At 50.3% G+C, this 14,210-nt stretch overlaps 2 protein-coding genes across 4 annotated transcripts in view; both read left to right on the forward strand.

Annotated features, from left to right (window-relative positions):
* The window catches only part of LOC144502318 (protein spinster-like), a 49,045-nt gene extending 39,438 nt beyond the window's left edge, over nucleotides 1-9,607 (forward strand). The window contains exon 9 of the mRNA XM_078226137.1: nucleotides 7,969-9,607. Within this exon, the coding sequence (XP_078082263.1) occupies nucleotides 7,969-8,156 (188 nt within the window). The 3' untranslated portion in view covers nucleotides 8,157-9,607. The remainder of the gene's footprint in view (nucleotides 1-7,968) is intronic.
* The window catches only part of LOC144502320 (retinoic acid receptor RXR-alpha-A-like), a 423,978-nt gene that overhangs the window by 257,283 nt on the left and 152,485 nt on the right, over nucleotides 1-14,210 (forward strand). The gene's annotated exons all lie outside the window — the stretch shown is intronic.

The raw sequence follows: 14,210 nt of genomic DNA on the forward strand, positions 1-14,210 counted from the left end.
TCACTCACTCGCTCACTCACTCGCTCACTCACTCGCTCACTCACTCGCTCGCTCACTCGCTCGCTCACTCGCTCACTCTCGCTCGCTCACTCACTCGCTCACTCACTCGCTCACTCACTCGCTCACTCACTCGCTCGCTCACTCGCTCGCTCACTCGCTCACTCACTCGCTCACTCACTCGCTCACTCACTCGCTCACTCACTCGCTCGCTCACTCGCTCGCTCACTCGCTCGCTCACTCGCTCACTCTCGCTCGCTCACTCACTCGCTCACTCACTCACTCACTCACTCACTCGCTCACTCACTCGCTCACTCACTCACTCACTCACTCGCTCGCTCACTCACTCACTCGCTCACTCACTCGCTCACTCACTCGCTCACTCACTCGCTCACTCACTCGCTCACTCACTCGCTCACTCACTCGCTCACTCACTCACTCACTCACTCACTCACTCTCACACAGACACACGCACTCACACACTCTCACACACACACACACACTCAGACACACACATACACACACACTCAGACACACACATACACACACACTCAGACACTTACACACACTCGCACTCATACACACGCACTCACACGCGCACTCATACACACGCACTCACACACGCACTCACACACACTCACACACACACACAGATACACACTCACTCACACTCACATTCACACATACACTCTCACACACACACTCACACATTCACACACACACACACATGCTCACACTCTCTCTCACACACACAAACACTCACACACTCACACACTCACTCACACACATTCACACACTCACAGACACACACTCAAACACTCACACACACACTCTCACACACACACACTCACACACACTTACATACACACACACACCTCACACTCAAACACTCACAGACACAGACACTCACAGACACACTCATACACACACACACACACACTCACACTCACACTCACCCACTCACACACACACTCACGCACACTCACCCACTCACACACACACACACACACACTCTCACTCACACTTTTACACATTCACACTCACACACACTAACACTCACACACACTAACACTCACACACACACTCAGACACGCACACACACGCGCACACACACGCACACACACACTCACACTCACGCATGCGCGCACACACTCACACACTCACTCACGCTCACACACGCACACACTGAGACACTCACACACACTAACACTCACACACACAAGCACTCACACACTCACACACACACACACTCACATGCACGCATGCGCACGCACACACGCACACACTCACACACTCTCCCTCACACACTGACACACACACACACACTCTCTCTCACTCACACTCACTCACACACGCACACACTCTCACACACGCACTCACACCCACCCACACACTCTCTCACACTCTCACACACTCTCTCACACTCTCACACACACTCACACACACTCACACACTCTCACGCACACTCAGATGCTCACACTCTCTCACACACACTCTCAGACACACACTCACACACACTCTCACACGCTCATACTCACACGCTCACACTCACACTCACACACACACTCACATTCACACACAAACACTCTCACTCACAAACACACACACATGCTCACACACACACACTCACACACACGCGCACACTCACTCACTCACTCACACTCTCACTCTCACTCTCACTCACATACTCACACTCACATACTCACTCACACACTCACACTCACAGACACACACACTCGCACACTCACACTCACAACTTCACATACTCACACACACACTCACACACACACACACTCACGCACATACACACTCGCATTCACACTCTCACTCACACGCTCACACTTACACACACACACACAGTCACTCACACACTCACATTCACACACAAACACTCTCACTCACACTCACACAAACACACACACACATACACATGCTCACACTCTCTATCTCTCACACACATCCACTCACACACTCACACTCACAGACACACACTCACACACGCACTCACTCACACACTTTCACACACTTTCACACACACTCACACACACTCACACTCACACACAGATGCTCACACTCTCACACACACACACACACGCTCAGACACACGCTCACACTCACACACACTCGCACACTCACACACACACACTCAGACACTCACATACACACACACTCAGACACTCACACACACTCACACACTCACACACACACACACTCACACACTCACACACACACACACTCACACACACTCACACACACTCACACTCACGCTCTCGCTCACACTCACACACTCATACACACACACTCACACACACACACTCACACACACCCACACACACTCATACACACACTCATACACACACTCATACACACACTCATACACACACACATACTCACACACACACACTCACACCCACACACACCCACTCACTCACACACACACTCGCACACACTCTCTCACACATGCACACACACACTCACTCTCTCTCACTAAATCACTCACACTCACACTCACACACTCACACACACACCCACACACACACTCACACACACACTCACACACACACACTCATACACACACTCATACACACACTCATACACACACACATACTCACACACACACACTCACACCCACACACACCCACACACACACACTCTCACACACTCACGCACGCACACTCTCACACTCTCACTCTCACTCTCACACACACTCTCACACACACACTCTCACACACACACACTCTCACACACTCACACTCACGCACACACACACACTCACGCACGCACTCACACACTCACAGATGCACACACACTCACACTCTCTCACTCACTCACTCACACACACACTCACGCACACTCACGCACACAGACACTCATGCACACACACTCACAGTCACTCACACTCACGCACCCTCACGCACACTCGCACTCACGCACACACACACTCACACACACTCACACACACACACATACACACACACTCGCACTCACGCACACACACACACTCACACTCACACTCACTCACTCACACACACACACACTCTCACTCACTCTCACTCACTCACTCACTCACACACTCACACACACTCACACACACACACACTCACGCATGCACGCACGCACACACTCACACTCACTCACACACACACATAGCTCAGCAACAAGTTCTGCACGCAGTTTCATTATCGAATCCCAGCCACACGGCTCCAGACTGCAGATAATAGAACATAGAACATAGAACAGTACAGCACAGAACAGGTCCTTCGGCCCACGATGTTGTGCCGAGCTTTGTCTGAAACCAAGATCAAGCTATCCCACTCCCTATCATCCTGGTGTGCTCCATGTGCCTATCCAATAACCGCTTAAATGTTCCTAAAGTGTCTGACTCCACTATCACTGCAGGCAGTCCATTCCACACCCCAACCACTCTCTGCGTAAAGAACCTACCTCTGATATCCTTCCTATATCTCCCACCATGAACCCTATAGTTATGCCCCCTTGTAATAGCTCCATCCACCCGAGGAAATAGTCTTTGAACGTTCACTCTATCTATCCCCTTCATCATTTTATAAACCTCTATTAAGTCTCCCCTCAATCTCCTCCGCTCCAGAGAGAACAGCCCTAGCTCCCTCAACCTTTCCTCATAAGACCTACCCTCCAAACCAGGCAGCATCCTGGTAAATCTCCTCTGCACTCTTTCCAGCACTTCCACATCCTTCTTATAGTGAGGTGACCAGAACTGCACACAATATTCCAAATGTGGTCTCACCAAGGTCCTGTACAGTTGCAGCATAACCCCATGGCTCTTAAACTCCAACCCCCTGTTAATAAAAGCTCACACACTATAGGCCTTCTTCACAGCTCTATCCACTTGAGTGGCAACCTTTAGAGATCTGTGGATATGGACCCCAAGATCTCTCTGTTCCTCCACAGTCTTCAGAACCTTCCTTTGACCCTGTAATCCACATTTAAATTAGTCCTACCAAAATGAATCACCTCACATTTATCAGGGTTAAACTCCATTTGCCATTTTTCAACCCAGCTTTGCATCCTATCTATGTCTCTTTGCAGCCTACAACAGCCCTCCACCTCATCCACTACTCCACCAATCTTTGTGTCATCAGCAAATTTACTGATCCACCCTTCAGCCCCCTCCTCTAAGTCATTAATAAAAATCACAAAGAGCAGAGGACCAAGCACTGATCCCTGCGGCACTCCGCTAGCAACCTGCCTCCAATCCGAAAATTTTCCATCGACCACCACCCTCTGTCTTCGGTCAGACAGCCAGTTACCTATCCAATCGGCCAACTTTCCCTCTATCCCATACCTCCTCACTTTCATCATAAGCCGACCATGGGGGACCTTATCAAACGCCTTACTAAAATCCATGTATATGATATCAACTGCCCTACCTTCATCAACACACTTAGTTACCTCCTCAAAAAATTCTATCAAATTTGTGAGGCACGACTGGCCCTTCACAAATCCGTGCTGACTATCCCGGATTAATCCGCATCTTTCTAAATGGTCGTAAATCCCATCCCTAAGGACCTTTTCCATCAATTTACCAACCACCGAAGTAAGACTAACCGGTCTATAATTACCAGGGTCATTTCTATTCTCTTTCTTAAACAGAGGAACAACATTCGCCACTCTCCAGTCCTCTGGCACATTCCCCGTGGACAGTGAGGACCCAAAGATCAAAGCCAAAGGCTCTGCAATCTCATCCCTTGCCTCCCAAAGAATCCTAGGATATATTTCATCAGGCCCAGGGGACTTATCGACCTTCAGTTTATTCAAAACTGCCAGGACATCCTCCCTCCGAACATCTATTTCCTCCAGCCTATTAGCCTGTAACACCTCTTCCTCAAAAACATGGCCCCTCTCCTTGGTGAACACTGAAGAAAAGTATTCATTCATCACCTCGCCTATCTCTACTGACTCCATACACAAGTTTCCACTACTGTCCTTGACCGGCCCTAACCTCACCCTGGTCATTCTTTTATTCCTCACATAAGAGTAAAAAGCCTTGGGGTTTTCCTTGATCCGACCCGCCAAGGACTTCTCATGTCCCCTCCTAGCTCTCCTAAGCCCCTTTTTCAGCTCATTCCTTGCTAACTTATAACCCTCAATCGAGCCATCTGAACCTTGTTTCCTCATCCCTATGTAAGCTTCCCTCTTCCTTTTCACAAGACATTCCACCTTCTTCGTGAACCATGGTTCCCTCACTTGGCCATTTCCTCCCTGCCTGACAGGGACATACCTATCAAGGACACCCAGTATTTGTTCCTTGAAAAAGTTCCACTTTTCATGAGTGTCTTTCCCTGACAGTTTCTGTTCCCATCTTATGCCCCCTAATTCTTGCTTAATCGCATCGTAATTACCTCTCCCCCAATTGTAAACCTTGCCCTGCCGTACAGCCCTATCCCTCTCCATTGCAATAACAAAAGACACCGAATTGTGGTCACTATCTCCAAAGTGCTCTCCCACAACCAAATCTAACACTTGGCCCGGTTCATTTCCCAGTACCAAATCCAATGTGGCCTCACCTCTTGTCGGCCTATCCACATATTGTGTCAGGAAACCCTCCTGCACACACTGCCCAAAAACTGCCCCATCCGAACTATTCGACCTACAAAGGTTCCAATCAATATTTGGAATCTTTGGTTCCAATCAATAATGACAAAGCTTTCAGAGAATTCTATTCCTCGCCTCTCCACTCCGTCCCGCCACCTCCCTTCCCTCTCCCTGTCCCTCCCTTACTCCCTCCCAGAGCCACTCTCACCGAGAATGGTGCTGTGGATTTAGCTGGTTCAGTCGATGCTTTTCAATAGGACACCCCTTTTTAAATTTCTGTTCAAACCTCAGTTTTAATCTCTCTGACCTGACAATATTTGTGAACTTTCTGGGCAAGACTTAATGTTACAGTGAATGCCCAGAACCCTGGTCCCTCTCTATAACCTCCTCCAGCCCCTACTCCCCTCCCTATCTCTGTAACCTCCTCCAGCCCCTACTCCCCTCCCTATCTTTGTAACCTCCTCCAGACCCTACAACCCTCCCTATCTCTGTAACCTCCTTCAGCCCCTACAATCCCTCCCTATCTCTGTAACATCCTCCAGCCCCTACACCCCTTCCTATCTCTGTAACCTCCTCCAGTCCCTACACCCTCTCCCTATCTCTGTAACCTCCTCCAGCTTGTACAACCCTCCCTATCTCTGTAACCTCCTCCAGCCCCCTGCACCCCCTCCCTATCTCTGTAACCTCCTTCAGCCCCTACAATCCCTCCCTATCTCTGTAACATCCTCCAGTCCCTACACCCCTCCCTATCTCTCTAACCTGCTCCAGTCCCTACATCCCCTCCCTATCTCTGTAACCTCCTCCAGCCCCTACACCCCCTCCCTATCTCTATAATCTCCTTCAGCCCCTACACCTCTCCCTATCTCTGTAACCTCCTTCAGCCCCTACAATCCCTCCCTATCTCTGTAACATCCTCCAGCCCCTACACCCCTTCCTATCTCTGTAACCTCCTCCAGTCCCTACACCCTCTCCCTATCTCTGTAACCTCCTCCAGCTTGTACAACCCTCCCTATCTCTGTAACCTCCTCCAGCCCCCTGCACCCCCTCCCTATCTCTGTAACCTCCTTCAGCCCCTACAATCCCTCCCTATCTCTGTAACATCCTCCAGTCCCTACACCCCTCCCTATCTCTCTAACCTGCTCCAGTCCCTACATCCCCTCCCTATCTCTGTAACCTCCTCCAGCCCCTACACTCCCTCCCTATCTCTATAATCTCCTTCAGCCCCTACACCTCTCCCTATCTCTGTAACCTCCTCCAGCCCCAATACCCCTCCCTATCTCTGTAACCTCCTCCAGCCCGTACACCCCACCCTATCTCTGTAACCTCCTCCAGCCCCCTACACCCCCTCCCTATCTCTGCAACCTCCTCCAGCCCCTATACCCCTCCCTCTCTCTGTAACCTCCTCCAGCCCCTCCAGCCCCTACACCCCCTCCCTATCTCTGTAACCTCCTCCAGCCCCCTGCACCCCCTCCCTATCTCTGTAACCTCCTCCAGCCCCCTGCACCCCCTCCCTATCTCTGTAACCTCCTCCAGCCCCTTACACCCCCTCCCTATCTCTGTAACCTCCTCCAGCCCCCTCCACCCCCTCCCTATCTCTGTAACCTCCTCCAGCCCCCTACACCCCCTCCCTATCTCTGTAACCTCCTCCAGCCCCTACACCGCCAAGATCTCTGACCTTCTCCAATTCTGGTCTTTTGATTATCTCCGATTCCAGGGGAGGTGATGGCCTAGTGGTATTATTGCTAGATTATTAATCCAGAAACTCAGCTAATGTTCTGGGGACCTGGGTTCGAATCCCGCCACGGCAGATGGTGGAATTTGAATTCAATAAAAAATATCTGGAATTAAGAATCTACTGATGACCATGAAACCCATTGTCGATTGTCGGAAAAACCCATCTGGTTCACTAATGTCCTTTCGGAAAGGAAATCTGCCGTCCTTACCTGGTCTGGCCTACATGTGACTCCAGAGCCACAGCAATGTGGTTGACTCTCAACTGCCCTCTGAACAAGGGGAACTGGGGATGGGCAATAAATGCTGGCCAACCCATGTCCCGTGAAAGAACTTTTAAAAAGTTGTTCAGCCATTGGCGGCTGTACCTTCAGCTGCCTGGGGAGGGTCCCCAGACTCTGGAATTCTCCCCTGAAACCCCTCCACCTGCTTACTTCACTTTCTGCCTCTCTGACACTCCTTCAATCTGACCAAGAGGTCACCTGTCCTCGTATCTCCTCGAGTGGCTCGGGGACTAAATGTTGTTCCTAATCGTCTCTGTGAAGCATCTTGGGATGTTTTTAAGAATGTTGAAGGTGCTATATGAATGCAGGTTGTTGTTACTTTGCCTTTGGGCGCTCTGTGCTGCTGCTTCTCCTGGTTTCAGTGACTCTCTCTCGATTTCAGGCTCTCTGCTCTACCTGCTGACTCTCAGTGTGATGTACACGGATCAGAAGCTGCTCTCCAATGAGGAATCACGTCCACTGCTGGAGCCTGACGATCGGCAGAGTGAACAGCAACAGAGTGGGACTCTCAGAAACACAGCAGAGGCCCTGACTGCGGGTGATGGCAGTGGGGGAGAGTCTGGCCTCTGATAAACCCTCTCTGGGGAGCTGGGGGAGGGTCTGGCCTCCGATAGACCCTCTCTGGGGAGCTGGGGGAGGGTCTGGCCTCCGATAGACCCTCTCAGGGGGGCTAATGAAACAGCGATAGAACATAGAACACTTCAGCACAGTACAGGCCCTTCAGCCCTCGATGTTGTGCCGAGCTTTGTCCGAAACCAAGATCAAGCTATCCCACTCCCTATCATCCTGGTGTGCTCCATGTGCCTATCCAATAACTGCTTGAAAGTTCCTAAAGTGTCTGACTCCACTATCACAGCAGGCAGTCCATTCCACACCCCAACCACTCTCTGAGTAAAGAACCTTCCTCGGACATCCTTCCTGCATCTCCCACCATGAACCTTATAGTTATGTCCCCTAGTAATAGCTCCATCCACCCGAGGAAATAGTCTCTGAACGCACATTCTATCTATCCCCTTCATCATCTTATAAACCTCTATTAAGTCGCCTCTCATCCTCCTCTGCTCTAAAGAGAAAAGCCCTATCTCCCTCAACCTTTCCTCATAAGACCTACCCTCCAAACCAGGCAGCATCCTGGTAAATCTCCTTTGCACTCTTTCCAGCACTTCCACATCCTTCTTATAGTGAGGTGACCAGAACTGCACACAATATTCCAAATATGGTCTCACCAAGGTCCTGTACAGTTGCAGCATAACCCCACGGCTCTTAAACTCAACCCCCTGTTAATAAAAGCTAACACACTATAGGCCTTCTTCACGGCTCTATCCACTTGAGTGGCAACCTTCAGAGATCTGTGGATATGAACCCCAAGATCTCTCTGTTCCTCCACATTCCTCAGAATCCTGCCGTTGACCCTGTAATCCGCATTCAAATTTGTCCTCCCAAAATGAATCACCTCACATTTATCTGATCTGCTCGGTAATGTGATCATAGTCCCAGGTGACCATAGGCTGATCTCCCCATTCACCCCGGTAAATGGACAATGATTTAGCTCAGTTGGCTGGTCAGTGGTTAGTGATGCTGCACGATGCCAACAGCGTGGGTTCAATTCCCGCACCAGCTGCGGCTATCACCTTCTCAACCTTGCCCCTCGCCTGAGGTGTGGTGACCTCAGGTTAAACCACCTCCAGTCAGCTCCCCCCCTTGAAGGGGAGAATAGCCTCTGGGTCTCCTGAGCTGTGGTAACTTTACTCTTCACGGTGATCTGCAAAGTTCAATGTTGTTGCGGGAACTGGAAATTAAATCACTGCAAACATCACAACTGGAGATTGTTATGATCAGAATGAACTGATTGGCCATTTGAATGATGTTCCTGCCCACTGTTCTTTGGGATTCCAGAGTTTTCTCTGCTCCTGGGGGGCTGGGGGATGGTCTGGCCTGCGCAGCTTTTCCCAGAGATCACCACCCAGACTCTGTCACTGTGTCTGACACTGTAACAAACCCTCATTAAAACCTCATTTTCTCGTCACTATTCCCAGATCCCAAATTTCTTTTTTGCCTCAATTTAAAATTTAAACCGGTTTCTACGCCTCGTGGCAGTCAGAATTACCTCACGTGTCCAACCAATCGAATGACAGATTCACGAGCTGATCAACCAGGTGTGGCTCACAGGAACGTGGTGGACATTGAAAGGAGCTGGAGAGATAACAGACCCGTTCCCCACTGACCAGGGAGCGTTTGGGGGGTCACATGGGATAAACCTTGGCTAGCCAGTGTCTGTGAACCGCTCCAATTAGATGTGTCCAAATCCGTACAGACTGTGCCAGGGAATGTCCCATACCTGGAATTGGGGCAGCATGGGTGAGGGGCATTGGGTGGTCAGGGAGGAGGAGCATGAGATTGGGGGGGTGAGGATGGGGGGTGGGGAGAGCACAGAGTGGAGAGAGCTTGTGGGTGTCGCTGCCTAGGCCAGCATTTATTGCCCATCCATAATTGCCCCTTGAGAAGGTGGTGGTGAGCTGCCTTCTTGAACCCTCTGCAGTCCCTGAGGTGTAGGTACACCCACAGTGCTGTTAGGGAGGGAGTTCCAGGACTTTGACCCAGCGACAGTAAAGGAACGGCGATATATTTCCAAGTCAGGATGGTGTTTCTGAGAGGGAGCTCAGGGGTGGGGGCTCACAGTGAGGGGGTTTGTTGGGCTGATACAGGAGGTGGGGGCTCACAGTGAGGGGGTTTGTTGGGCTGATACAGGAAGTGGAGTCTCCTGGCTCCTCTTTCAACTCCGATCATTGGACCACAAAGACCCCTCTGAGAGTTTGGGAGCCAAAGCAACATAACAAGGGGGAGACAGGTGGTCTGAGCAGGGCAGATAGACCAGACATGTCCGCAGTCTATGCAGCATGGATGGTCTGGACAGAGTGGGTGGTCTCGGATGGACGAGTGGGACAAGGTTGGGAGATGCTGCTGCTCTGCCCAAGACTGCAAGAAACTACAAAAGGTCGTGAATGTAGCCCAATCCATCAGGCAAACCAGCCTCCCATCCATTGACTCTGTCTACACTTCCCGCTGCCTCGGCAAAGCAGCCAGCATAATTAAGGACCCCGCGCACCCCGGACATTCTCTCTTCCACCTTCTTCCATTGGGAAAAAGATACAAAAGTCTGAGGTCACGTACCAACCGACTCAAGAACAGCTTCTTCCCCGCTGCTGTCAGACTTTTGAATGGACCGACCTCGCATTAAGTTGATCTTTCTCTACACCCTAGCTCTGACTGATAGGCTGATTCCACTCTTTATAATGGGCTGGATAAAGAGAATTCCTGTAAGTGAGTTGGGTCACCTTTGCAGGTAAATGTGGCGAAAGTGACGGCTGGGTTGGAGGAATTGTCTGTCTCGAGCAGTCAGGATCTGAGCATCAGTGACACTGAACAAAACCGACACTAATTACCCGCTTCCTCCAGCCAGATTGGATTTACCTTCCTTCAGCCTCTCTATCCTCAATGTACCATCAGTTAATACATTCGCTCACTCTCTGCATGATTCAGCCTCTTTCTAATCACAGCTCGCTGACTCTCAGCCTCTCCATCAGGAAAATTATTCCCGCAGCGATTCAGTTTGTCAGGAAAGTGTAACTGAGTTAGAGAGAACAGAAAACTCCCAGTTCAATCCCAGCCTGTGTCAGATTGGGTTTAGATGGAGCAGGAACATAGGAACAGAAAGAGGCCATTCAGCCCCTTCAGCCTATTCTGTTATTCAGTGAGATTAGGGCTGATCTGCAACCCAATGTCATACAGTCACCCTTGTCCCATTTCCCTTTGTGTGTCAAAGTGTTTCCCAATTTCACTCCTGTCAGGTCTGCCTCTAATATTTAGACACTGTCCTCTCATCCTCGACCTCCCACCCAGAGGAAATAGTTTCTCTCCTTTCAGTATCCTCTTCCCCTGAACATTTCAAAAACTGCTGTCAAATCATCTCTTAACCTTCCACATTCCGGGTGTGGTTACTGAGCTGTGAGGAGTGCACTGTCTGTCTCCAGTGTCTGAGCTGCGAGGAGTGCACTGTCTGTCTCCAGTGTCTGAGCTGCGAGGAGTGCACTGTCTGTCTCCAGTGTCTGAGCTGCGAGGAGTGCACTGTCTGTCTCCAGTGTCTGAGCTGCGAGGAGTGCACTGTCTGTCTCCAGTGTCTGAGCTGCGAGGAGTGCACTGTCTGTCTCCAGTGTCTGAGCTGTGAGGAGTGCACTGTCTGTCTCCAGTGTCTGAGCTGCGAGGGGTGCACTGTCTGTCTCCAGTGTCTGAGCTGTGAGGAGTGCACTGTCTGTCTCCAGTGTCTGAGCTGTGAGGAGTGCACTGTCTGTCTCCAGTGTCTGAGCTGTGAGGAGTGCACTGTCTGTCTCCAGTGTCTGAGCTGTGAGGAGTGCACTGTCTGTCTCCAGTGTCTGAGCTGTGAGGAGTGCACTGTCTGTCTCCAGTGTCTGAGCTGTGAGGAGTGCACTGTCTGTCTCCAGTGTCTGAGCTGTGAGGAGTGCACTGTCTGTCTCCAGTGTCTGAGCTGTGAGGAGTGCACTGTCTGTCTCCAGTGTCTGAGCTGCGAGGGGTGCACTGTCTGTCTCCAGTGTCTGAGCTGTGAGGAGTGCACTGTCTGTCTCCAGTGTCTGAGCTGTGAGGAGTGCACTGTCTGTCTCCAGTGTCTGAGCTGTGAGGAGTGCACTGTCTGTCTCCAGTGTCTGAGCTGTGAGGAGTGCACTGTCTGTCTCCAGTGTCTGAGCTGTGAGGAGTGCACTGTCTGTCTCCAGTGTCTGAGCTGTGAGGAGTGCACTGTCTGTCTCCAGTGTCTGAGCTGTGAGGAGTGCACTGTCTGTCTCCAGTGTCTGAGCTGTGAGGAGTGCACTGTCTGTCTCCAGTGTCTGAGCTGTGAGGAGTGCACTGTCTGTCTCCAGTGTCTGAGCTGTGAGGAGTGCACTGTCTGTCTCCAGTGTCTGAGCTGTAAGGAGTGCACTGTCTGTCTCCAGTGACTGAGCTGTATCCAGTATCTCCAATATCCAGAGCCTTTGACAAGGTACCACATGGTAGGTTGTTGCATAAGGTTAAATCTCACGGGATCCAGGGTGAGGTATCTAAATGGATACAAAATTGGCTTCTTGACAGGATGTGGAGATGCCGGCGTTGGACTGGGGTAAACACAGTAAGAAGTTTAACAACACCAGGTTAAAGTCCAACAGGTTTATTTGGTAGCAAAAGCCACACAAGCTTTCGGAGCCTTAAGCCCCTTCTTCAGGTGAGTGGGAATTCTGTTCACAAACAGGGCATATAAAGACACAAACTCAATTTACATGAATAATGGTTGGAATGCGAATACTTACAACTAATCAAGTCTTTAAGAAACAAAACAATGTGAGTGGAGAGAGCATCAAGACAGGCTAAAAAGATGTGTATTGTCTCCAGACAAGACAGCCAGTGAAACTCTGCAGTTCTAGGCAACTGTGGGGGTTACAAATAGTGTGACATGAACCCAATATCCCGGTTGAGGCCGTCCTCGTGTGTGCGGAACTTGGCTATCAGTTTCTGCTCAGCGACTCTGCGCTGTCGTGTGTCGCGAAGGCCGCCTTGGAGAACGCTTACCCGAATATCAGAGGCCGAATGCCCGTGACCTCCACCACCGACGCTCAGTAGCAGCAGTGTGTACTATCTACAAGATGCACTGCAGCAATTCATCAAAGATCCTTAGGCAGCACCTTCCAAACCCACGATCACTTCCATCTAGAAGGACAAGGGCAGCAGATACCTGAGAACAGCATCATCTGCAAGTACCCCTCCAAGCCACTCACCATCCTGACTTGGAAATATATCGGCTGTTCTTTCACTGTCACTGGGTCAAAATCCTGGAATTCCCTCCCTAACGGCATTGTGGGTCAACCCACAGCACATGGACTGCAGCGATTCAAGAAGGCAGCTCATCACCACCTTCTCAAGGGCAACTAGGGATGGGCAATAAATGCTGGCCCAGCCAGCGATGCCCATGTCCCACGAATGAATATAAAAGAAGATACCATCCAAGTTAGTTGAAGTGTTTTTTGTAACTTAACTGTTGGAGTCCAGGTCTCATTCTGGTGAATCTACACTGCACTCCCTCCAGGGTTAATGAACTTGCTCCCAGTAACTCCAGCTGTGGTCTAACCAAGGGTTTGTGTAACTCCAGCTTGACCTCAGCATCTTCTGGGTATAAAGACCAGCATTCCGTTCACTTTTTGATCATTTTCTGTATGCACTCTTGATATTTCAAAGATCTCAGTATCTGGACCTCCCCATCTCCCTGTGGCCTCCCCTGTTTCCAGCTTTTCACCAATGAGGAATCTCCTGTTTTATCTACTTTCGGTGCCAAGTGGATGAGTTCACAAAGCCGGCAATGTCTGTTGCACTTTAGCTCATATATTGACCTATCGATTCCTCTTTGTAATGTAAAATAATAAAATAATAATGTAAAATAATGAGGGACATAGACGAGGTAGATAGTCAATATAGAACATAGAACATTACAGTGCAGTACAGGCCCTTCGGCCCTCGATGTTGCGCCGACCAGTGAAACCAATCTAAAGCCCATCTAACCTACACTATTCCAATATCATCCATATG

This window comes from Mustelus asterias, chromosome 13 (assembly GCF_964213995.1).
Source record: "Mustelus asterias chromosome 13, sMusAst1.hap1.1, whole genome shotgun sequence".
Lineage (NCBI taxonomy): Eukaryota > Metazoa > Chordata > Chondrichthyes > Carcharhiniformes > Triakidae > Mustelus > Mustelus asterias.